Source organism: Danio aesculapii, chromosome 20, assembly GCF_903798145.1.
Source record: "Danio aesculapii chromosome 20, fDanAes4.1, whole genome shotgun sequence".
Lineage (NCBI taxonomy): Eukaryota > Metazoa > Chordata > Actinopteri > Cypriniformes > Danionidae > Danio > Danio aesculapii.
Genome location: NC_079454.1, coordinates 30,651,450 through 30,677,329, shown reverse-complemented (window position 1 = coordinate 30,677,329; position 25,880 = coordinate 30,651,450). Strand labels below are relative to the sequence as shown.

At 34.9% G+C, this 25,880-nt stretch overlaps 2 protein-coding genes across 3 annotated transcripts in view; one reads left to right on the top strand and one right to left on the bottom strand.

Annotated features, from left to right (window-relative positions):
- Nucleotides 1-202: 202 nt before the first annotated feature.
- On the top strand, nt 203-10,277 carry e2f6 (E2F transcription factor 6). 2 transcript variants are annotated; one of them, XM_056445605.1, is made up of 8 exons: nt 203-633; nt 2,451-2,593; nt 4,000-4,067; nt 4,163-4,364; nt 7,550-7,702; nt 7,787-7,901; nt 9,264-9,438; nt 9,664-10,277. In XM_056445605.1, exons 1-8 carry the CDS (start codon nt 313-315, stop codon nt 9,699-9,701), a joined length of 1,215 nt encoding a protein of 404 aa, XP_056301580.1. In that variant the 5' UTR covers nt 203-312; the 3' UTR covers nt 9,702-10,277. The 2 variants fall into 2 exon arrangements, with proteins under 2 accessions (XP_056301580.1, XP_056301579.1); XM_056445604.1 differs by having other exon boundaries at nt 7,547-7,702; nt 9,664-10,274.
- A 529-nt stretch (nt 10,278-10,806) lies between these two features.
- Nucleotides 10,807-25,880, bottom strand: part of asap2b (ArfGAP with SH3 domain, ankyrin repeat and PH domain 2b) — a 44,101-nt gene continuing 29,027 nt past the window's right edge. The window contains exons 14-28 of the mRNA XM_056445606.1: nt 24,999-25,165; nt 23,486-23,619; nt 23,323-23,414; nt 21,772-21,961; nt 19,850-19,935; nt 19,622-19,737; nt 18,925-18,992; nt 18,703-18,810; nt 17,843-18,089; nt 17,504-17,596; nt 14,953-15,214; nt 14,751-14,830; nt 14,568-14,644; nt 12,425-12,544; nt 10,807-12,350 (exon numbers count right to left, since the gene is read on the bottom strand). Of these exons, the coding sequence (XP_056301581.1) occupies nt 12,276-12,350; nt 12,425-12,544; nt 14,568-14,644; nt 14,751-14,830; nt 14,953-15,214; nt 17,504-17,596; nt 17,843-18,089; nt 18,703-18,810; nt 18,925-18,992; nt 19,622-19,737; nt 19,850-19,935; nt 21,772-21,961; nt 23,323-23,414; nt 23,486-23,619; nt 24,999-25,165 (1,915 nt within the window). The 3' untranslated portion in view covers nt 10,807-12,275. The remainder of the gene's footprint in view (nt 12,351-12,424; nt 12,545-14,567; nt 14,645-14,750; nt 14,831-14,952; nt 15,215-17,503; nt 17,597-17,842; nt 18,090-18,702; nt 18,811-18,924; nt 18,993-19,621; nt 19,738-19,849; nt 19,936-21,771; nt 21,962-23,322; nt 23,415-23,485; nt 23,620-24,998; nt 25,166-25,880) is intronic.

Genomic DNA, 25,880 nt, shown 5'->3' with positions numbered 1-25,880 from the left:
CATTTATAATGTCAAAACAAACCTTTATTTTGGATACGAGTAATCTTTGCTATTTTTTATATTTCTCGGAAAATCATATATGTACATAAATTCTGTACAAACAAACATAAATTACTTCTCCGTTCCTTTAGATGTCACTATAAGAGATTTAGCCATCAGAGAGAACCAGAAGCAGAAAATAAGCTATTTGATTGGTCAGACGCCATCACGTGACACCGTGTTTGCGTTTATTGCAGTAATGAGTGTAAACACGGCACATTGCACGCCTGTTAGATTGAATGTAGTGATTTAAACCGATAGCGTGTTTTGACAATGGTGAAGTGCACGGTCCAGGGGTGCATAAACTTCAGCGATCTCAGACCGGATGAGCAGCCGAGTCGACCGCGCAAGAGATTCTTCAGGTTCCCAAAAGACAAGGCCCGAGTGAAAGTGTGGCTGGCGGCTTTACGGGACACTGAGCGCGAAATCACAGATCTTCATCGGATATGCGAGGACCATTTCCTAAGCCATCACATCACAGCCGACGGCATCAGCCCGGACGCGATCCCGATCATGCCCCATCTGGATGGCCCGGTCGGTGACTGGAGCTCATGCGAGGAGGAGCAGGACGAGCACACGGAGACACTCGAGGAGGTTGGTGGAGAGCGGAGATATCCTCAAAACTTACTTGCAAAAAGTCGTATATAACGTCACATCTATTTAAGGACTCTAAAACATTACTTAGGAAATGTTTCGTGTAACTTACACTACCTGATTTAAAAAGTTTTCCTTCACGTAACCGTACTTTAGGCCTGAAAGCTTTATGGAATTCTGAGAGTGTGCCTCACACAGGTGAGGAAAACACACTTCTTCATCTCTCTGACACTTTAACCGACATGAAGCAGTTTTTGCACATTCTCACCAGACACCTTCTTACAATCACTCCACATCTATATTTATTATAAATTTTAAACACTGCATTTATTAAGTGTGCCTCACACAGGTGAGTGGGCTTGAAAAACCACCTGTAGAAAACACTTCTCTGTCTGTCATCTCTCTGACACTTGCAGCAGTTTTTGCACATTTGCACCTGACACGTTCTTACAATCACTCCATATCTATAATTTAAAAATCCCACTGCATTTATGAAGCTTGCCTCACACAGGTAAGTGGGCTTGACAAACCACCTGTAAAAAATCTCCTCTCTCTTAACCCCCAACCTACTCTAGCACTTAATTCTCTGAGCACATACAGTTACTTTGTATAATTGGCACTTCTCGTATGTATGGCCTCTTCTTGTTGAATCACTGACTGAATGCCGCCTCAATTGTAAGTCACTTTGGACAAAAGTGTGTGGTAAATGTATTTATTTGCACATTTTATACTCAAAACTGTTTTTAAATTAAGTTTAGTTATTTAACATATTTGCATTTTTATTGAAATCAGATGGATGACTTGTGTAAAGTGCCTTGAGTTGTTTTCTAATTCTTATTTATCTATTTTTTAAATATTTTATTTATGTTTTATTAGGTTATTTTAATCCAGTTTTTAGGATTATGTATTTGTTTCTTTCATACTACATTTTATTTGCTTATCTTAGCATACTCTTGATTGTTTTAATAATTTTATTGAGTAATAAATCATTTGTTAATATTTCTTCACTGAATACCTTAAATAAATAAAATTATAAATTATAAAAGTAGTTTAGTTCTTTTATGGATATGTTGGTTAGGGCTGTTATTATGCAATATATATTGCAATATGAATACAAGTTCACTAGATAAGTTATACACGTTTGTAAAGAATCTATCATTTTACTATAGATTGGGAGGATTCCATAGGAGTGCATAAAATATAATTCAAGTTTATTTGTATAGCATTTCAGCACAATAAGTCTTGTATAATAAGCATAATATTTATATTATTAATAATAAACAATCTACAAGCATAGATCAATTCAATAAAAAAACAATAAATTATAATCCAGACTCAACATTGCTTATACATGCGATGTGACTATTGCGAAAGATCAAATTGCGATATCGATGCTGAGACAATATGTTGTGCAACCCTAGCATTGGTCAAAACTTTATAAATCATAATATATTATTATAATATTTTGCCAATATAATACATAAATTGCTTGATAATGCTTTAGTAGGATTTACATTATCATTAAAATAAGAATGTTATATATACAATAAAATAACTAATAATAATAATAATAATAATAACAACATCTATATGATTTTTCTTTATTTGTTACTTTTTCTAATTCATTTTTTTATCCAATTATCAGTTATTATTGCCTGTTGAGCTAAAATACTGTGCAAAAATATATTTAAAGCTTTTACAGTTGATTATTTAAAGCTTGTAATGTCAAATATACACTTACTTAGCTGGGACAATGTTGAATTACATGGGTTGTTGAACAACACCATTCAGTGTTTTTATCTGTAATGTTGTTTAAGAGCGGAGCTGCTGCAGATGATGATCTTGATGATGAAGACTTTGAGGATGACGAAGAATATGATGAGGATGGAGGCCACATTCCTGCAGATAACAATTCAAATAGCACAATTAGTAAACCCCAAGAACAGAGCGTCACTCAAAGGTGAAACTGCATTAAAGTCTTTATAAAAAACAACACTTAAACAATACTGATTTATTTGCCCATTCATTAAACCACAGGTCTCAAATCCAGTTCCTAGTGGGCCGAAGCTCTGCATAGTTTAGTTCAAACCCTGCTTTAACACGCTTACCTGTAGATTTCAAACAAGCCTGAAGGACTCAGGCCCCGATTACACTAACACGTTTTAGTTGTAAAACGGCATTTTAGAATGAAAATGATCCGCGTCCACACTGGTGTTTCACCCAGCGTTTCTGAACAGCTCTGCGTCTACATTACACCACTTAAAATGCACATCACGTGACCACACACACACTCTGGCATGCACTGCAGCATGCTTTGAGCACATCTACCCATAGGACTACCCATCGGACTGTTCATCAAGGATCTACCGCTGGATCTAATCTCACTATATTTGTTAAACGTGATATTTAATTCATCCTGTTGTCTCTATCTAATGACTTATTCCCCGACTTTGGTCTTTTGAATCTATTACTTGTTCTCAGGTTTTGGCTGGGCGCAAAGATAAGTTGGGTTAATATATTAATTAATGTAACCGCGGACACTGATTCTGCATTGACTGATTGCTTGACTTTATTTCCTATATTGTATAAACTTGTTGTACGTTATACTTTTAGAATGGCCATTATTGATTATTAAAACTGATATTCAGTGAAAGACACAGGGTATGTTTCGTATTTTCAATGAAATGGAAAGGAGGCACTTATGTTATAGGCTCCATTTTGTTATAAATATGCATACAGTGAAGATGACGCTCATATAAATATGTAGCTACACAATGCCTCAACATTTTTGGTGTCTGTTAAGTTGCTAGTATCAAAATAAAAGAGGCAGTTCCTTATATCATGTTTTCATTTTATCGTTAAGAAAGTGAAGCAGCGTAGCCAGGGTGTTGTGAATGATGTTATAAAGTACACGCTTCCCTTTGAAGATATACCCGACGTGTCTTCAGGCGTTTGTTTTTCAGATTAAACTTGCAAAGTCTGAACTTACAAGAAGAGGATGCAAGACTGAACTGTGTGTAGGCTATTTAATTTTGTAGAAAAAGCCCCAAACAGAGAGGCGAATGTCTGCAGCCCTGCCTCCATTTTCAGATGTCTCCGTTTTCCCCCATCCACACTGAGACGGAGCAGCACTGTTTTAAAATGAAAACGGCCTCTTCAGCGTTTCCAAAACTCCGGCATAGTGTGAACGGATGGCGTAACCAAAAAAGTATCCGTTTTAAAAACGAAAATGTATTAGTGTAAACAAGGCCTCAATTAGTTACATCAGGTGTGTTTAATTGGGGTTAAAGCTAAACTATGCTGAGCTGCGGCCCTCCAGGAACTGGATTTGACACCTGTGCATTAAATTGTGAACTCTTTATTTAGTTTCAGACCTATCTTTAGCAATCCCATCATTCTCCCACCTGTGAATGTAGCTGATAACATATTCAACAGTAAGTAGTTGATTATATATTTTTAAATTCATTCAATTTGAACACCAAAATGTAAAAAACTTTTCTCAATAATCTTTTTTCTTTTCATATTGCAGCCCCGCATCGATCTGAAGTCGCTCTAGGACGACTGACCAAACGCTTTATGCAGCTTCTTAACTCAGCGCCGGGTGGAGTTCTTGATCTCAATGAGGTGTCGCGAAAACTGGGCACGCGAAAAAGGCGGGTGTATGACATCACCAACGTGCTTGCAGGGATCCATCTACTCAAGAAGACATCAAAAAACAAGATCCAGTGGATGTAAGTTTACAGCAAGACATTCAAGTTTTAATTTTATACTTGGAGGCTCATTTACTAACGGCTTCCACTATTTAAAAAAAAAACCTACAGTTAGCATGTATTAAAGATGTGCAATGAAAAATTAAAGGTGCTGTATGTACATTTTTGACCAGATTTTTTTTCACTCTAAAGTAGGCTTGTGCCGGTATTCGGTAATGCGATAAATCACGGTAATGAATATGCACGATATTGTTATCGCGGGCACTTCAAAATACCGTGAAAAATAATAGATCCGAATTTATATTCTTAGAACGCGCCTTAGCTTATTTTCCATCAACCGCTTGAAGAAAAACTGCGTATATGCTGCGCAGAACTGATGCGCACTCTGATGTAAACAATCCCCGCATGTAGAAGCCCTGTGTGCGCAGTGCGCGCCGCCGCTGCCACCGCACTATAATCCTCACACGCATGCCATCTGTCAGACCGGGCACTTTCCCGGTGGGCCGACGTACTTTTTGGGCCGGGCTGATCATCGTCTTATGATCTGATCGGCCCATAAAAGGCTTAGCAGCCTATCGTTTTTTTCTGCCTTATTGATTGACGCTGCTGTGATCTGTGACTCTCTGAAAGTAGATGCTTTTTTCCCGGACAGACAGACCGGGCCGGCCCATGTGACACCCTGCAGCCCATTGGCTCTTTTCGGTATTGACATTGGGCTGGCCCAATCACAAACTCCTATTTTGGACTCCGTGTGAGCGTGCGTCGTCTGTGTGTATTTGTCAAAATAGTCGAGAGTCAGAGAGAAGAAACGCAAGGGAGGCGCAGAGAAATCGCGGGAAATACACCGGCGTTTCATTTAGCGATTCTGAAAAGTTCTCTGTTCATTCTAGTACACGGCTAAAAACGCAAATCACGTGACCACACACTCTCTGCCCAGAGCTGCCAGCCACTAGTTCAGCGGGTGAGCATAAACCCCAGGTCAGAGTATAGTGCATGTCAGACAGTTCATCTGCTGGAGGATCTCATCTCACTATAGCTGTTAAACGTGATATTGAATTCATCTTGTTGTCTCTATCTAACAATTCTTATGTCTTTTGAATCACTTGTTCTCAGTTAACTGTTTTGGCTGAGTGCAAAGATAAGCTAATATATTAATTTATGTAACCACATACACTGATTCTGCACATTGACTGATTGCTAATCTTTATCGTTTAAATTTAATGTACGTTATACTATTATAATGGCCATTATTGGTTATTAAAACTGATATTCTGCAAAAGAGACAGGGTAAAGTTCATTCTTTTCAATGGAAATGAAAGGAGACAGTTATATTTAAGCCCTGTTTTGTTATAAATATGCAGTGTGAAGATGATGCTCATAAAAATATGCAGCTACACGAGGCTGTTTGGTGTCTGTTAATCATAATATCAAAATGAAACAAATTTGACTTATATTATGTTTTCATTGTTTAGATAGTGAAACAGCAAGCAGGATGAGGTGAAAGAGGTTAAAATGTAACACTGTTCCCTTTGAAGATTTACCCATGCATTATCAGGCAGTTTTTGTTATGTTTATTATTGAATATAGGCTGAGTCAATAGTGTATTGAATAAGCTAAATTGGCTGTAGTGTATGAGTGTGTGTGAATGAGTGTGTATGGGTGGTTTCCAATATTGGGTTGTGGCTGGAAAGGCATCTGCTGCATAAAACATGCTGGAATAGTTGGCAGTTCATTCCACTGTGGCGACCCCTGATAAACAAGGGACTTATGCGAAGAAAAATAAATGAATGAATAGTGTATTTTTTTAGAACTCAACAAATATCTTTATGGACAGCATACAGAAATTAAATTGAGATTAAAGTTTGTATTTATTTATTTATTTCATATATATGGCTTTTGTGTTTTATAGAATATGAGTTGATAAGGAGGAACGCTGCCGACAATTTATCCCCCTTTAAAAAGGTTAAAGTCAGAAGTTTGGAAATATTTTGGGTTCCAAAAAAATGCAGAGGGATTACGAAGACGGTTTCCCTTTTGCACATTCACTTTGATATAATTGCTCAAGTTTACTTTTATATTGTGTATTGTTTTATTTATATTTATTTGTATTTAAATGTTTGAAGTACTTTTAGTTAATTAAAAAGTTATTAAAGTTTTGTTATTGAAGTTTTTTGTGTTTTTTTACCTGTTTCTCTAGTAAAATTACAATATCGTGATAATACCGTATACCGTGATAAAAGCTCAATCAATTAATCGCAGCATGAAAATGTGATACCGGCACATGCCTACTCTAAAGTACCTGAAGTTGGCAATATATCTCATTTGGAAGCACACTGATTTATTTTGTTATATATATATATATATTACTCAGGATGTCTCAAGGATCACTGTTTCAGCTATAAACCTCGGTAATACTTCTTTAGATGAAACTTCCAGTTCATGGAGACTTTAATTTCAGTATGTTCCAACTACTTCCAACTAAAACTGAATATTAAGTAGGGGGTGGGGCTTTTTTTTTGCGCATCATTCCAGCAAACTAATGGTAAGAGGGGTTAAGAATATTGTGGCTGATGCCGTCAAACTGACTTCATCAGAGAAAGACCTTCACTCTAACGCCTGATTCACATGGGGCTTCAGTGTCAACACTTGACGGAGAGTGTCTGAAGTTGTGGCTGACGCAATCGTCATAGCAGCAATGAAATAAGTCCGCAATCGGCCACTGTCTGAGCTGGGGTATTTGCATAAAGCGATCTGATTGGCTGACACTTCCGTTGGCGCTTGAAAATTTCCCAACTTCTGCAGCGAGCAAAGCCACTGAAGCAGCGCAGACGGACCCAGAGTTCAGTTCGGCAATGCGTGACGTCATCCATTCAAAGTGAATGGGAAGCGTTGACACTGAAGCCTAGTGTGAATGGAGCGTTAACGCAGAAGAAAAATGGTCAGAATTTGAAAAAGACTTAAAAAAGAGAGTCACATCTTTGATGGCCTGAGTAGGTGAATAGGTTTGTGTTGGGACAACATGAAGGAATTAGGTTAACTTATTCGATTTTACAAATTTAAGTGGATTGAACATAAAACAATTAAGTTTTCCCAAACAAAGTACCAAGAATTGTTGTTTCAGCTCATTTTAAATAAGTAGTTTGAACAGCATTTTTTGAGTGATCAGTATCAGATTAACACGTGTTTTTTTTTTTTTGTCCAAGTAGTCCAACACCTCTCAGCTCTTTCGGGAGCCAGTGGAGCCCCAAGACAAAAGCTGAACTCCTTCATCTGAAGTCAACAGAGGAGGCCCTCGACTGGCTCATCAAGGACTGCGCCCAACAGCTCTTCGCCCTGACTGACTTCAAAGACAATGCTGAATATCCACTCATATTCTGTTATTTTGTGATATTCTATTTCTCTAGTACTTCTTGCCGTTGTTTTGGTCTTAACCCCTGATGTACCTCAGCTTATGTGACTTATGAGGACATCTGTCAGATCGATGTTTTCAAGGACCAGACCATAATAGCCATCAGGGCCCCTGAAGAGACCAAACTAGAGGTGCCCACTCCCACTGAAGTAAGACATTTAAACTTTAAAGATTTGAATCTTTGTTAAATCGGGATGACTGCAGGTTAAAGATGAAATGTGTTCTCATTTTGTTATTTTATTTACATGCAAAACATATATATTTGTGTATTAATGTATTTATATGTATGTATAAACAGTGCACAGCATAATGAATACACAATTTTTTAAAAATGATAAATACATAATTTTCTTATCCATTTCTCAGTGAATATAGACTTTAGTTGAAATTGTGGAGCAGTTGTATTAAGCGGTTATAACTTGTATACATTAAAATAAGGGTTTTGTCACTGAACAACATTAGGAATAGAGAGATAATACATTTAAATCAAAATGTATTGCAAAATAATGATTATTATTGAGGTAATGTATGTAATTATTGTATTGTAATATAAATTATAAAATTATTTATTATTGAGGTATTGCAAAAGAAAAATCTAACATATTATATAAAACAATTCAACTAAATTCAATTTTTTTATTATTATATTTTTTTAATTAATATTTTATCTAATATTTATTTAATATTTTTCTAATATTTAATATTATGAGGCTGAACAACATGAAATGCCATCAGTCTACAGAGAGTTCCCAGTATTTCTCTGTTGCAATCGGGAGATCACAATAATTAACCCTGAAAAAGCCAGCGCAAAGCAAATATTACCAGATTACTATGGCATAAATACAGCACTACAAAATACAAGAGAGAGATTGACTTAGAATGTCACTTACCTGCTCTGTAATAAATTGTTCAGCTGTAGTTTGAAACGTCAGCTGGAAAAATGCTGTTTTTCTCCCCCAAGGACTTATGTGTCTGTCGCCATGTTTTGGCAGAATGTCAACCTTCTTTGCTCTGCTCTGCTCAGTCTGCTTAACGCGCTGAATCTCAGAAATATTTAAAATAGGCACTGCCCTTATAAACAAACTGCATAGTTGCAATCTAAACAACTACATTCTCCCCTAAAAAGCCTCAAAAGTACATTATGATGTCCAACAGCTGCAATATTAGTCCTCTGCTTACCACTCATGTGGGCGGAGTAATACACAAGGGTGAAGAGGCTGTACGAGTGCTGATATTACTTTAATATCTCACTGCTATCAGCCATCGGCTATCAGATTCGAGAACTAGACAGAACTGTTGTGTATGTATATATATATATATATATATATATATATATATATATATATATATATATATATATATATATATATATATATATATCTATAATGTACTGTATGGCATGATATAGGATTTTGGTTGTACTGCCAACTGAATTTAAATAATGTTAAAAGGACACTTAAGTGATAATATGTGAGGTAATATATATAACTTACGTTTATGCTGTGCTCAAGGAATCAATCAAGATCCACTTGAAGGGCTGCCGGGGCCCCATCCATACGCTTACCTGTGAGACTGAGGGCCTGGCTGATGCTGAGGACTCATCTAACACAGAATCAAGTCTGGTCAAATCTGACTGCTTTGTATCGCTAGAGGAGAGCCGGATACAAACACAACCACTTGTTCCAGGTTAGCTGTATGGCATTATTATTTGCCATTAAGATATTTGTTTAATTAGTTTTTTTGTGGAAAAATAACATTTCCTTTACAAAACAAAATGATTCTATCTTAATAATTTTTTTTTCCTAGATTTACTTATTATTATTTATTTGTCTAGTACACAAACATTAATAATACATGCAGCAGTTTTTGTGTTGGAGATGATATTTTGTTATGTTCCTCATGTTTTTCCAGATGTTTCAAATACTGTAGCAGCTGTACAGAGCGCTTGAGGACTACAAAGATGAGCTGTTGCTTCTTTATGACAAACTACCCCATCACGACTGATTTTGTAGGCCTTTTTGGAGCGACCATTGTGCATATCCATTCTCCAAGAGACACCTATTGTGAAGAATTTTGGTTTGTAAATATTATGTTAGTATTTTTTCTATTAGCTTTATGAGAAAACTTGAAAGAAACATTTCTTTTGTTTTGGAAAATGATAAATTGTTTCATGGAGCATCTGATAATGTTGTAAAATAATAAAATCTATGATGGTCAAAGATGGACTTTAGACCCCTTGTTTAAAAATAGCAAATAACCAGGGCCCAGTTTCTCAAAAGTAATCCAGTGGGATTTTGGATCACGGATTGGGTCAAATCTTGGAAATGGGTTTTTCGATAGTAACAGGGATTTTGAATTAATATCAGACCATGTAATCCAATCTTACGTTTGATTTGGATCAAACCTGTCCTTTGGGTTTTTCAAAACTTCAGACTCAGATTGGGATCTATTTGATCCAAAAAACAGCATTGTCCTGATCCCATCAGAAGGGTGGTTTTATTTCTTAAGTAAATGATCACAAACTTAATGGTCACTGATGATTTATAAATTCCTTCCTATATGAAGCATGTCACATCTAATAAGATATGGTAAACAATAACAACAAAACAATATCAAAGCAGTATTGTAATAGAACAAACAAAAAAATGTCATATGTTTGTTGATTCCAGTGTTTCTGTTTCTTACCATTAAAGCATACAATGACTGTTTGTGGCCACTGGTTTGTGGTACACTGCTGGTTCCATTTAAGGCTTTTGTAAACAGGATTTGATGGTGCTGAAATTTGGATCACAGTGATCCAACCCAATGTTCCTTTAAAAACTGTCATAAAAGTAAGATAGATCAGTTAATCCTGGATAGCAAAACATGGGATTTCCAAATCTGGACCAATTTGATCCAGATTAAATGTTTTGAAAAACTGGGCCCTGGATTTAAAGGGAGAGTCATCTGTAGTTGTGCGCTACCAAAATGCTATATTTTTAAAAATAAATAAATGCTTTTATTGAGCAAGGATGCATTACACTGATGAAAAATGACATACACATATTAAGAATATTACAGTTAAGTAATATATTATTTAAAATAAATTCCATTTTTTTTATTCAATCTGGTTTCCACAAAAATCATGAATGTTACTATAAACGTTTTCTAAGCCACTACTTTAACATTTTTGTGAAAAATATTAACGCTGAAAATGAAACCACAGAACGTGCTGAGTAAGTTTAATGGCTTGTCTGGTAACAAATCTTGAGAAGCAACCTACCTGGTCCATCATGTTACTTAAAGGCACAATATGTATCATTATTTTCTTTAAAATATATAAAAATCTCTAGAACAGTGTTATATATTTTGGCTAGCTTACTTGCATTATCCCAAAGGTTTCAAAGAATGATCAAATCCAGAGAAATAAGCCATTTTAACTAGTGTTGTCATGCTCATGACATCATACACCTGCAATTTCCAGTTGGTCATCATCACCCTCGATTTCTAGTTTGGTTTTCTAGAAAACAGGAAAACTCCAAAGATGCTTTAAAATATTGTGCGTTTTATTAAACTGCACAGAGCAGCACTTTAACAGACATAACCCTTTGTTTGTTGTGAATACTTGCCCTCTATCACATATTGTGCCTTTAAACCCTTGCCATATAAGAGTCACTCTGCAACTGCTGTCTGAAAAACACAAAACGCTCATCCAACCACAGCTTTATAAAACCAAACCGTCTCTATATAATGCATATCACTCAACACAGTTCATAAATGATTTCCGTATTAAAGGTAGAGGTAATTGCACTTGGAATCAAAGTAACTGATAGAAAATAAACACTTCCTGAGGTCTTAATGCTTGTGAATGTCCCGTACGCCACCAATCAGCCACATGGATGGCCGAGGGGCTTATTGATTGTTAAATATTCAGTGGTGTCAGGTCTCAACGATAGTTTGGTGATCTGATTTAAGCCCTGCTCACACTGTGCAATTTCAGCAACGATTTGCTCATCTGAAACAAACATGGGAAATCCTAAAAGATTTCAGTAATCCTAGGCTAAAATCAGTCTTTGATTAATGGGCGCTGTGATCAGATTTTCCCTCCAATGATGAAGTTCTGGTGGTGTAAGAAGATTTCAGACTCTTTCCTGCAGTGTGAATTCGGCTATGATGAACATCAAACCAAGAGTCAATAGGAGCGGTATATCTGATGTCAGCACGACAATTTTAAACCACCGCCTTTTCTGGTTGTCATTGAGGCATGTTGTGAGTAAAAATGCTGCTACAGTTTGTTTATGTTTGCCGTGAGGTTTCATGTCTGGATGCGGTATAGTGAAAATGTCACAGATGGATGATGTCAAACTCCGGGTGAGTTTTCTTGCTTGTCCATTTTTGGTGCTTCTCAATTGTGGTTCAGTCTGATGTTATGAAAACTGAGGGACACATGGGGATCAGACTTGTGCACTCTGATGCTACTATCATTAAGGTGTATTAAAAAATCGCACAGTGTGAGCTGGGCTTTAGACAGCAGAGTCTTGACATCAGTCAGTGACGAAGTGAACGAACGCGACTGGAAAAACGCCCCTTCTGGTTGGTTCCCCGTCAATGTGGCCCACCTGCAGGACATGCGGAAGAGCGTCAGGATCACGAGAGGTTCATTTTGCTGATGTCAGTTTCTGACTGTACTCACCCACCACTCCTTGTCCTCCTCTCCGTCCACTATTATCATCTCTCCCTCTGAGAAGGTCAGCTCATCTGCGTTATCAGCCACACAGTTATACAACGCTTTTACCCTCTTAGGTCTCTGTTTCTGAAACGCATGCATGAAGATTTGATTTGATGGGTATCAGAATTAAACGGGATAGTTCACTCAAAAATATCGCTTTAAAATGCATGCAAACTGTCACAATTACAATATTCGCCTTACAATTATTTATTTTTATTTTATTTATTCATTTATATTGAAGGAAAATAATGTTTTCATACAATACAAAAATAAACATTTGTTTCATTCTAGTTTTTTTTTTTTTTTTTACCCAAGTCCCACCCCAAGAACTGAACATACCAAGACAGTTTAACACAATAATTAGAATCAAATACAATAATTAAACAGTCTGGAGTCATGCATGTCATAACATAACAGTGATGATGGAAGAAAGAAGAAAACTAAAAAATAAAACAACAATTACAAAGAAAAATAAATAAAAATGTGCAGGACAAACTACATTAAAGACAAGAAACACCATGAAGAAGATACAAAGAGATATACAGATTTTTAAAATATGATAAAATAGGTTTCTTGTACAGTATATAACCTGTCCACCGAACCCCTTAGTGTGCATTTAATTTTTTATAGTTTTAGAAAAGACGACAGCCTTACAATTATTTGTAAAAGAAGTAATTGCAATTATTGATTAATTATCTGATTTGGTACATTGGCCATTAATTTGTCTATAAATCAAATAGGAGCATATACTATATTGAAAATTAAGGTTAAATATGTATATATTTGTAATTCTAATGATAAAAAAATAAATATGTAAATAGCCATTTTGGCAATATTTTGAAATAAATGTTGACGCGTATGTGCATGACATGATATGACTTGTCAAACCCAAACATGAACTTGACTGTTAAGTATGTGGGTTGCATATATTGCCATATATCAGATTTCTGGGAATATGCCAGCTTTTTTTTTTTCATTATTATTATTTTTAAATAGTTTTTTAATTGTTACAAATTATTGTGATTAATTACTCTTTGTAAGTTGTCATTTTGCACCTTTAAAAATGAAAGTAATTTACTGCATTTTAGAAATGTTACAAACAATCACAACAAACTGGCCTAAAACTCAAAATGGTGTACAGTTCATGTAAAACACACACAACAGTGGGAAAAACAATGTTAGAATGTTCTGCTACTGAAAAGCTAGATTAGCTCATTTTCTCAGCAACCAATTGTTGGCATTGCTGGCTTTTGAAGTTTTTTTAACTAGTTATTAGTAGAGAGACATACAAATTCAATTTACACTCACAGGCACTCTCTCTACTGCAAATTTTAAAGTCAAAGTTAAGTCAAGTCAAGTCGAGCTTTATTGTCCATGTGTGGACGTACAGAGGAACGAAATGTGTCTTGCAGGACAACGGTGCTATATAGATTAATCATAAATATAAACACAACACAGGAGTTATTATTAAAAAAACCTATGCATAACTAACATATACTATAAAATAAAATACTTAAACTATACACATAAAACAGGCTATACAAGTACCCGGAACTTGTATAAGTCCCTTGTAAAACTTGTAAAAGGAACCTGTTTGAAACGATGGATGTTGTATTTGAATTTGTCTCCCTCTTGTGGTTATTAACGTAATTGTGGCAATATATTCACACCAATTGCTTCTCTTTCCCATCAGGTCAGGGTACGCATTTTCTATGGACTATACGACATATTTGCCCTCAGAGTCTGTATCAGAACATGTCACAACTAGCAACATGTAACCTGACCTGCAGGACACACAACTGAAAAGTGAAGATGTTGTTTTTACATGGGTTTTTTTTTGGTCCACAAAAGTTTTTATGAAGGTTTGTATGATTACAGTTGAACCACTTAAGTCACATTGAATATTTTGATTATGTTTTTGGTTCCACTTTCTTTGAACATCTCTGGACAGTTGCTGTATATGGGGGAGAGAGCTCCCGGATTTCATCTAAAATATCTCAATTTGTGTTTTGAAGATGAACTAAGGTCTTATTGGATTGAAACCGAACAACATGAGGGTGAAAAAGTTTCTTTTTTGGGTGAACTAATCCTTGAAATGGTCACTTACTGGTGGAGCTGTTCTGGGTTTAGGTGATGGTGCAGGAACAGGAGCAGGTGCTTGTGCTAAAGCAGATGAGGGAGCATCTGCAGGAAACCATTTTAATAAAAAATCCCCATTTCAGTTTAAAACATAATCATTTGTTTGACTTCACCAATATATTTATCAGTTATATGGGTATAAAAAATTCACCTGTTTTATCACTTGATTGGGGGCCAATAGGTGGAGCTTTATTTACACTTGCATCTTTACTAAATGAACCAGTGGGATCCCTGAAAAAATGACAACAAAGCAGTTGATGTAATGCTACAAAAGCAACAGCTGAAATCTCTATAATGATCAAGAGCAGTATTTAATCAATACTTTCAATTTGACGTTAGAGAGAGCATCTTACCGAGTGGGTGATTTGACTGGTTTGGATGCAGGGGCTTTTGGCTGTACAGGTACAGGTGGAGGTGGGGGTTTATAAGAAAATGAAGTGGGCAACACTGGGGCTGGGGGTACTACAGGCGCTGGCCTGAGAGGAGCGGGTGGAATGAGGAGCGGTGCGGATGGTGCAGGAGGAGCCGTGGCCGCTGGAGGAAGAAGACTGGCCTTTGGATCTGGAGGTGGAGGTCTCTTGGGTGCAGGAGGTGGTGGAGGAGCAGGAGGCAGAACTGAAGGAAAGATGATATGATTTAACTGCAAATAACAAGCTTGGGGTTTGTGGCATGGCAATCGGTTGACCAGTAGGCAGAGCACTATGGAGAAATAGCTAATGCTAATTTTATTTAGTATATATTCAATAAGGTGTCATGGTGGCGCAGTGGGTAGCGCTGTCACCTAACAGCAAGAAGGTCACTGGTTCAAGCCTCGGCTGTGTCAGTAGGCATTTCTGTTTAGAGTTTGCAAGCTCTCCCTGTGTTCGCGTGGGTTTCCTCCACAATTCCAAAGACATGTGCTATAGGTGAATTGGGTAGACTAAACTGTCTGTCCTGTATCTGTGTGAATGAGTGTGTGTGGATGTTACTCAGTGATGAGTCATTCCGCTGTGGGGACCCCAGATTAATAAAGGGACTAAGCCGAAAAGAAAATGAATGAATGAATAATCAATAACTAGCATAGCCACAAAAGAGATTGTGTGTGCATCTGAAAAACTGGGCATGAAGCATATACTGTCAGATTTTGTGAAAATACATAAATTAATTAATTAATCGTTTTTTGGAAATCAGGATTTTGGATAACGTGCAAACTAAAATTACATTATTACATTTATTGTCATTTTAAAAGCAATACATTTATTGACATTATCATTAGTGTTATTTTTTATACATTACATTCTATCCTATACATTCTATAAGTCAGCACCAGGCTGTGTTAGACCTTCTCATTGTCTGTTACAACTGATGATTATGATAAAATAAGGCATAATTTAGTTTTTTAAGTTACATAAACATTTTAAAATGATATCTAATAAAATTAGAGCTGGGCAACACGGTGGCTCAGTGGTTAGCACTGTCGACTCACAGCAAGAAGGTCGCCGGTTTGAGTCCCAGATGTGTCAGTTGGCATTTTTGTGTGGAGTTTGCATGTTCTCCCCGTGTTGGCATGGGTTTTCTTTCCCCACAGACCAAACATGTGGTATAGATGAATTGAATAAACTAAATTGGCCATAGTGTATGTGTGTGAATGAGTGTGTATGGATGTTTCCCAGTAATGGGTTGCAGCTGGAAGGGCACTCGCTGTGTAAAACATATGTTATAAGTGGATAAGTTGGCGGTTCATTCTGCTGTGGCAACCCCTGATGAATAAAGGGACTAAGCTGAAGCAAAATGAAGGAATGAAAAGATAGACCTAGCCTACGAATGTGACAAAGGAATGTGTCAAAATGACAGACAGCTTTCTGATTTGCCATCACAGCTTAAAATAAATTAAAACATGTGACAAACATGCACGAACGTGCCAAATTATATGCTTTCTCCAATTCTAGCAAATAAGCTCATATTGAAAGACAACTAACAAGTTTAGAAAAATGTTTTTTAATAAGACAAGGCTACAGGCTAAAAATGTTTTAGGTATGCTAGGCACCACTGCATTTAATTAATTAAAATGAAAGTAAAAAAAAGATACTAAGCATTTTCTAATTCAAACAATTGTGTTCATTTGTAACTTTCTATATACGACTGAAATCAGAATTATTAGCTCTCCTGAATTATTAGTCCCCCTGCATATTTTTGCCCAATTTCTCTAAAACATTTTTTCAACACATTTCTTTTTTTTTTTTTTACTTTATTTATTGAACACATGTGGATAGCATTTGTTGTATACAAGTGTCCAATTTCTGCTTTTTTCTTTTTGAACACCTTTGTAAACATTTAACCCCGACACCCCCCGCCCATCCCACCCATACATAAACATAACCACTTTTCTTGTAAAACATATAACAGAAGACGGAGTAATTTTTCAACACATAATAGTTTTAATAACTCATTTCTTATAACTGATTTGTTTATGTTTGTCACGATGATACATAATATTTTACTAGATATTTTTCAAGATACTAGCATTTAGCTTAAAGTGACATTTAAAGGCTTAATTATGTTAATTAGCTTAATTAGTCAAGTCATTGTATAAAAGTGGTTTGTTCTGTAGACTATCGGAAAAAAATATAGCTTAAAGAGGCTAATAATATTGACATTAAAATGTATTTTTTTTATTAAAAACTGCTTTTATTGTAGCTGAAATAAAACAAATAAAATTTTCTCCAGAAGAAAAAATATTATAGGAAATACTGTGAAAAAGTCCTTGCTCGGTTAATCATTTTTTGGGAAATATTTAAAAAAGAAAATTCACTGGAGGGCTAATAATTGTTCAGCTGCTGATTGTACAGTATAATCAGTAACTACCCATCACTGTATATGATTATTTATAAGAAAATCAAGTCGCTGTCAGAAGGTCAGACTCACCATACACAGAGTTATTTCGTTCAGGAGTTTGAGGGTTTGCAGGATCAGAACATGACCTCTGTCTGCCGATGTTCTCCATTGGTGGACTCCATCCTGACATCACAAACAGAGTGTAAGTCCAGCTACATTAACAGACATTTGCTGTACATCTTAAATCTTAAAGCTCAGGCCATCTTTATAAATCACCAAGGACAACACTTTCAGCTTAAAATCTTCTCAATGTTCTACTGAAGAAAAAACTCATCTATATAATGGATGACCCGAATTAATAAATGAACAGCAAATCGTCACTTTTGGTTAACTATCTATTTAAAGCTCCTTGGACTGATTGTTACTCACCCCTTCCTAAGGGACGCGGGGGTAGAAGAGGAATGCCAGGTACTCCTGGTAAACCCAGTGGTGGAGAGTTGGGATCGAGCATGGTGCCGTAAGTCTCGTTCATCATCATGCTGGGAATGAAAGCCCTCTGCTTGTTATTGACCACATTGGCCACGTCCCGAGCCAGAGCGCTCATGTTGGGCATCATGGGGCCGCTGCCTGGAACTATACAGCTTATTGGACGCTCCTCACGCCTGATGGGAATGGGCTGAAAAATTGAATTAAAAATATACAGATGAGTCAGATTCTACCAATATCATCAACTAAATTAAACTAGTTTCATACTGATTTGTGTTTGTTATTTATGATTTTTCTAATGTTTTCGAAGTTTTGTTTTCTTGTATTTATTTTAAAGATAATAAATCAATAATATTGGTTTGGATAATACTGTCAAAAATAGTACTACTATGGCTCCATGGGATTATACAGTTGCAGGGAAAATTACAGTAGGTTAGAGTAATTAGGCAAGTCATTGTATAACGATGGTTTGTTCTGTAGACTATCAAAAAATATATAGCTTAAAGGGGCTAATAATTTTGTAAAATTGGTTTTAAAAAATTAAAAACTGCTTTTATTCTAGCCAAAATAAAACAAATAAGACTTTCTCCAGAAGAAAAAATATTATCAGACATACTGTGAAAATTTCTTTGCTCTGTTAAACATCATTTGGGAAATATTTAAAAAATTTAAATAAATTCAAAGGGGAGCTAATAATTCTGACTTCAACTGTATATAGCTGTACTTTTAATACTTTAATTTTCTTATTAAGTCTTTGCACTTTTGAAAAATAATGCAAGTATGCAAGTAAAAAGCATGTTCACCTTGTCCTCCATTTCATCCTCGCTCTCGTCCAGATCCTCATTATGCAGACGCCAGTCATATTCCACATGCACATGGACATTGAACTTCCCCGTCTGCGCCTGAGTCAGCTGTCAGTCGCACAGCATAAAGTAACACACTTGATGGCAGTTTGCTCTCAAAGAAAAGAACAGCAAAAAGCAGCACACTTTAAAAACTGCGCTCAAGAAAACCAATATACCCACCAGCTCCTCGCATTTGGAGTGTTTGAGACGCTGCGCCAAATCCAGAGCAGTCTCTCCAGCATCATTAGCTGCAAGAAAAACATTTATTTTCATTATTAATATTATTATTATTATTTTTTTTTTGACTAATGACAAAATATTTTAATATTTTTTAAAATAATAAATAGCTTGCAATTTTGCTAAATTTAGTTTTAAAAAGAGGTAAAAGTACTGAAAGTGAAAGTATTAAAAGTACAGCTTTGGAAAAAATTAAGATGCCACATGACAATTTATAATTTTATAAACAACTAATGACTTTTCAACCAAATATAAAATCTTTAAGATGTTTACATTGCTTTTTGACAACACAATACCATTATTCTAACTCCAGAAAAGGTAAGAAACAAATATTTGTTGAAATAATCTATTAGTTTTCGATAACAACAAATGAATGCATTTGTTTTTCTGACCAATTGTCATATTAAAATAGGATTTTTATTATAATATTTTTATTTGAAAATTGGAAAAAATGTTATCAGACCTTTTATTGAATAGAATTGTATTCAAACCATACTAAATCCATTAAATCCAGAATTTTTTCTAGTCTAAATTCTTGTCATTATTTTTGTATTTTAAACAATTTTAATCATAATAAAGTATCATATCATATACTTTCAATGCCTGATGTTAAAGCAGCAAGTTATATTGTAACTCTTACTAATGCTGACAGATGCTTTTCCCCGCAGCAGCAGCTTCATACATTCACTGTTATCAGTCAAGCAGCAATAATGCAGCGCTGTGCTTCCTTTGGCCGTCTGCTTGTCTAAATTGCCACTGCACAGACAAACACATGCACACAAATATTGGACATGCATGCAAAAATCAAGGTTTATTTATTCAACAGAATTTATTATTTTAGCAGTGATACAGAAGATCAGTGGAGCACCTGTTCTGTACAAGAAAGTCCACAATATGGAGAGAGTTTCGGTCCACCATTCGTACCGCAAGATGTAGCGATGTCTCGCCTGGTTCCTGTCAGTAAAAGACAGAAATCATTCATTCATTTTTTTTGGCTTAGTCCCTTTATTAATCTGGGGTCGCCACAGCAGAATGAACCGCCTAAAAGACAGATATATACAGCCAAAATCAAACCAAAAAGTGCTTCAGGGATAGTTAATGTGTCAGTGCTCTTTGGATAAGGGATTCAAATATTTGGATAAGGAACAACAAAATCAAGTCCAAGGCACTTGAAAAGTAAGTGAATGAATTAAAAAGCCTTTTTTAACATGGTTATTCTCAAAACAGCACTTGTGCTTTTTGGCCTTTATCAGGGTAACAATGTTGAGGTGCGTCTGGAGTTCCTTTGAACACAATGAACTGCAGATGCACCTGAACATTGTAATAAAGGCTTTTTAATGTTTTCACTTACTTTTCGAGTGCCTTGGACTTATGATTTCGAGATTTATACATCATTTATTCACTGACTCACCAAAAAAAGAAATTTAATGACTTTTAGGGCTGTGCAATATATCAAATCTATTATATTGTGGATATCACAATATCACAAAAGTTCACAAAAAAAAAGAAATGATTTAATACAAAATTATTTTTGTGTGCCTGCCATTAGCACATCCTGTGAAATACTTTTCAGGGCATCAGGAAATATGCTTTACACGTCAACCGGCATCTCTTAAGCTGAGGTGACATGCTGTTTTTTATTTCATACCATAAATCTGTACCAATTTCGGTATGTTCAGTATGCTGTATTTATGCTGAAATATTGTGTGAACAAGCAATAAAAGCGCATAAAAAGTTTAAAATGTTTTTGTTTTCTGGTTGTTCTTGATGTTTTCAGGCTTATAAAATTACACCAGTGGAGCAAAGTGTTGGTGACATTTATTTTATATTATTCTCTATTGGTTGTTTATATTCTTAAGATTTTTATATCTTTTATATCTTCTTATGTTTAATATACAACAGTAAAATATGTCTCTCCACTTTTGGAAGAAATAGCAACACTTTCTCTTCCCTGAAAGAATAGGAAACATGTAAAATTATGTATTTTTATTTAAAATATACTATTACATATCATATCACATATCACACCTTACTCACTTTAATAGTTCATTGGACCCCTTTTACATTGGATTACAGTGCATCCATATAATCGTTAAAAAATTGCAATGACATTTGGGAAGCTTGGGATTTTCTATAAGCACAGATTATCCAAGTTAATAAATTGTAAAAATTGTATTCATGTATTAATGGTAAATGCATGAACATAAACAATTTTTATTTTAAGTGTATAAACACCACAGAGGCAGTTCATTCTGCTGTGGCAACCCCTGATAAAATTAGGAAAGTGAGTGAGTGAATACCATATTGTTATGACAGAATATTTTATTTTATCCACATGAAAACATTACAAATTAAAAAATGTATCCGTTGTTGTTATCCATTAAAAATACATGCGTTATTGCTCATTTTAGATGTAGAGATTAATAATCTAATCGGTATACTGCTATCTTGGGCAAACAAAAATTCTAAACAACCTCTCCTCCCACAAATTTGACATCCATAAGGTGAACTTCAACCAATGCATAAGCAAACAAGGTCAGCCAAGAAATAATTTTGTCCATATCTTTTTATCTAATGATTCACTGCATGCCTTTAACAAATTCTGACAGTAGTTTTGTAATTCAGGTGTGCGCTGACACAGACTGTTAGTGTATCTGTCTCATTAAACTAGGTTCAATAAAAGAACCAGCTCATAAGAGTCATTTGTTGAGAATCAGACAGTGCAGGTGTTGTTAAACGCTGCTTTCAGATAAATAGAATAGAATAGAATAGAATAAAAAGACAACTCACATGCTGGTTAGGCTGATGAATGGTCTCCATCAGGTCCAGCCCTTCAGCGTAGACCTGGATCAGGGAGAAGATGTCCCGAGACTTCACTGCATCACACAGTGCATGAAGTCGAGCTGCGTTATCTGGATACTTCTTCTGAGCGAAAAGCTTCTCTGTGTACTTGGCTGTGATGAAGTCTTTTCGTACTTGCCTGAAGGACAACAGGACACAACAATCAAAACACAGGAAGAAATCTGTGATTAAAATAGGGATTAAATCTCACAATCACTGACATCAAATATGCGCATATACAGTTGAAGTCAGAATTATTAGACCCCCTAAATTATTAATAAATCGGTAATAATTCTGACTGCAATTTATTATTATTATTAAACTTTGCTCTCAAATTGTTCATATTAACAACATCAGCATTTTGTGACTACATGTAATTAGTGTGTATTAAAGCGCTTTTCTACTGTTTGGTGTGGCATGGTTCAGCTCTGTACTGCTTTTGAGGGCTTTTCCACTGTGTTTTATACCAAGTACCTGGTAGTTTTTTAGTTTCACCTTGGGTGAGGTTCCATGCGAGCCATATGATTACCAAAATTTGACGTATATACACTGCTGATCAAAGATTGGTTCAAGAGAATCGTCACTACCAGCGTCATAGAATTTGTGACAAAAGACACCAAAACCACTATATTTAGTCAGCAGCAGCCAATTGTGAATTGTTGATTCATGCAACTAAACCATTTATATATCATCACAAAAAAGACAACTAAAATAGCAGCATCGTAGTTAATACAAAAGGTCCAGACCTTCCTATAGTTTATAGCTGAGGAGCAGATCTAGTAAGATGTGACAACCTGGATAAAATGTTTTTTCCAGAAGTCACGGCAGTAGGAAGCGGTGTATCTATAGCTATACTATAATCCCATTCCCTTTAAGCCATACTAAATTGCAGTGGAAAGGGAGCCAAATCGAGCTGTACCACAGAGCAGAAAAGTGGATTTAGAATTACCTGTAGATTTCGGTTTCTCTACAGTATTATGTGTCATTTTCATACCATTCAAATGTAATATAAAGAAATTCAAATGTCAAAACTGCAATTATTATGGCTGCTGTAAAAAAAAGGCTATAAATGATCCTCACATGCCTTATAACCTACTAACTGGAACTTCTACTGAAAATGCAAAGATGAATGGCAGCAAATTTGTATACATGAAAACCTACAGCCTACTTGTATACGTGAAACCTACTTGTATACGTGAAAACCTACTTGTATACGTGAAAACCTACTTGTATACGTGAAACCTACTTGTATACGTGAAAACCTACTTGTATACGTGAAAACCTACCGCCACCACTGAAGTTGTAAAATATCATTACAAACTTATCACTGTAAATCTGATTAATGTAAAGAGATATTTTTTAAACACTGGCTGGTTATGTAGACCCTCACAAATATTTTTGGATCATTTTTATACAAAGAAATTGCACAGCAGTTTAAAACATAAAATATAAATATAAGACTAAAAGATTCCTAAAGATAACAACAGATGTGTTTCTCACATGTCACTTGAAGGGTTGGGTTTTGGGATCTCTGAGGACAGGTTTGCCTCCATGATTTCATTGAATGCTGCATTTCCTACGCTGTTAGCAAGCTGCAAAACATTCAATAATGTTATATATAAAATTCCTGCCTAAAAAGAAAGAAACAATGTTAGCATATTACCAGTAGTTCAGATGTGCCTAAAACGTCCAGAGTCAGAGACTGTATTCGGGAGTAGTGGACGCCCATTTCCCGATGGATCCCAGAGCATTCGATGCAAATCAACACACCCAGGTTTGTGGAGAGCCATGTTGGACCTGTAGACAATAACAGAGAAAAGCCATTGATGTTTTATTTGAATTTCATCCAGGGTTATCTTTTTCTATCTGAATAACTATAAAAACAAGTTCTACTGGGATGACTAAGTTTACTACAATGCACAAAGACAAGCCAAAAGGCCAGATGCAAAACAGGAGGTACAGGCTGTAGATTTCATATGAAAAAAGCAGTGCGAGTTGAGGCAATAATCACTCTCCTAAAATATTTATTTTAGTTCATACACATCAATCAGGAAAGAAAAACAACAACAAAAATTCAGTGATTCATTTAATTTAACCACAATAATTTTTGTAGAAATGTTTAATGATGCACTTTGTTACTAAATGATTTTATCATTAGATTGAATCTTTTTATTTTATTTTGTTAAATTTATAATTATTTTTCTTTTTATATTATTTTGTTATTCCACCACTTAATAAACAATTGTCATTGTTTGTGCATGCTTATTACACTACAAAAAAACATTATATAATTATTATTATAATATATGATATAATAATTTTTTGTCTAATACACTTATAATTTTCATATTTTTATAACATTTTATATTTTTATGTTTTGTTTCTTAATATTTTCTTGGAAGTCATAATATACATATATTTTTAGGATACTTTGATTAATAGAACAGTTAATGTGAAATAGTTTTTTTGCATAACATTATGAATGTATTAAAGTCAGTTCATATGATAGATTTAATATATCTTTCCTGAGTAAAGTATTGATTCATGCCCGCAATTCAATGCCAAAACTATATCTATAACCATAAAATTAAACAATTTGTTACTTGAAATAAAATGTATTGTAGAAAAACTCATTTCAGTAAACCTTTAAAATAATTTAAGCTGAAATCAAATCCAATATATAAATTATATAATTATATTAACAACTTATTTCAGTTAACTTAAAATCTAAAATATTAATTATATAAATTATAATAAAAACTATGAATGGTCATAAAAACTACAAAGATGGTTAAAAAATAAAAATGACAGAAATGTAACAAAATGGCTAAAACTTTAAAATAAAATAAAAAAGAATCAAATGTGCAATTTATTCACATTTAATAATATGATTGTATTATTCTTTACAATGATATTGCATATAAATACAATTATTTATAATAAAATAAATAATATATAATCAACGTAATATACATGTGATAAAAATTACCTATGTTTATAAAATTCTATTTGAAAAAATATATATAAAATATAATAAATTATATAAAATCTACCTGAAAATATAAAATGATAACGGTTCAGGCATAAGAAATGCTTTTAGCATTCAAACTTGCAACATTTCAGTCTCCAGCCCAGATGCTTCACCACTAGTTTTACATCACTGTCATACTGCTTACTAGAAGCTCCACAGTCACAGCACACGTCATTGCCGCTCATCTTCTTCACTTCTCCCACGATGGCCTTAGTGAGCTCACGAACAATGTTATTTTCTCCCTCGTTCTGATCATCCTTAAAGGCATTGTTCAGCGCCTCCTCTTTGCTATTCTGGAGTACAGAAACCCATCTGAAACAGAAGATACACCCAAACAGATGAAAAGACTGATATAATAATTACATTTCTGATATGACATTATAAACAAATAATAATATAAAAAAAAAAAACTTAAGAGGGCTTTTGAAAATTCTCATTTCAAGTTGAAATGTGAAGATTTAAAGCTGTGTATTTAAGTGAAACGTAATTTTAGTTTGATTCAATAAACTACTGATAACACGTCTTACAAATTTGAAATATAAATTTGTCATAAATTTGTTTTTAGTATCCAACAGCAAATCGTCACAGCGGTGTGTGCAGGAACATGGATATGCAGATTACATTAATTACAAAGATTTTAACAGTAAATATCCCAAAAGGGAGATGACTTACAACTTCCGGTTAGATTATGAAGTCTGCATCCAATGGACACTACGCTGTCATGATGCCACATCAGAGAATTTATGAATGGGATTAAAGCAACGCCACTGATGTGGGTAGGTCATGTGATAATGACAAATGGCAGTTGTTGTTTGTCCGAATTCCATTCATACTACTCACATTCATACTATATAGAACATACTTTTCTGAGTAGTAGGCGATTTTGGATGCAGCCTTGTTATTCTGACTAACTGTCAGTTTCCGAAAGAAAATGACAATATTTTAATTTCAAATTTGTTTTAAATTCCATCTGAACTGTATGGAATAAAATAACAATTAAAATAATCTCCAAAGCCATACCTAACAA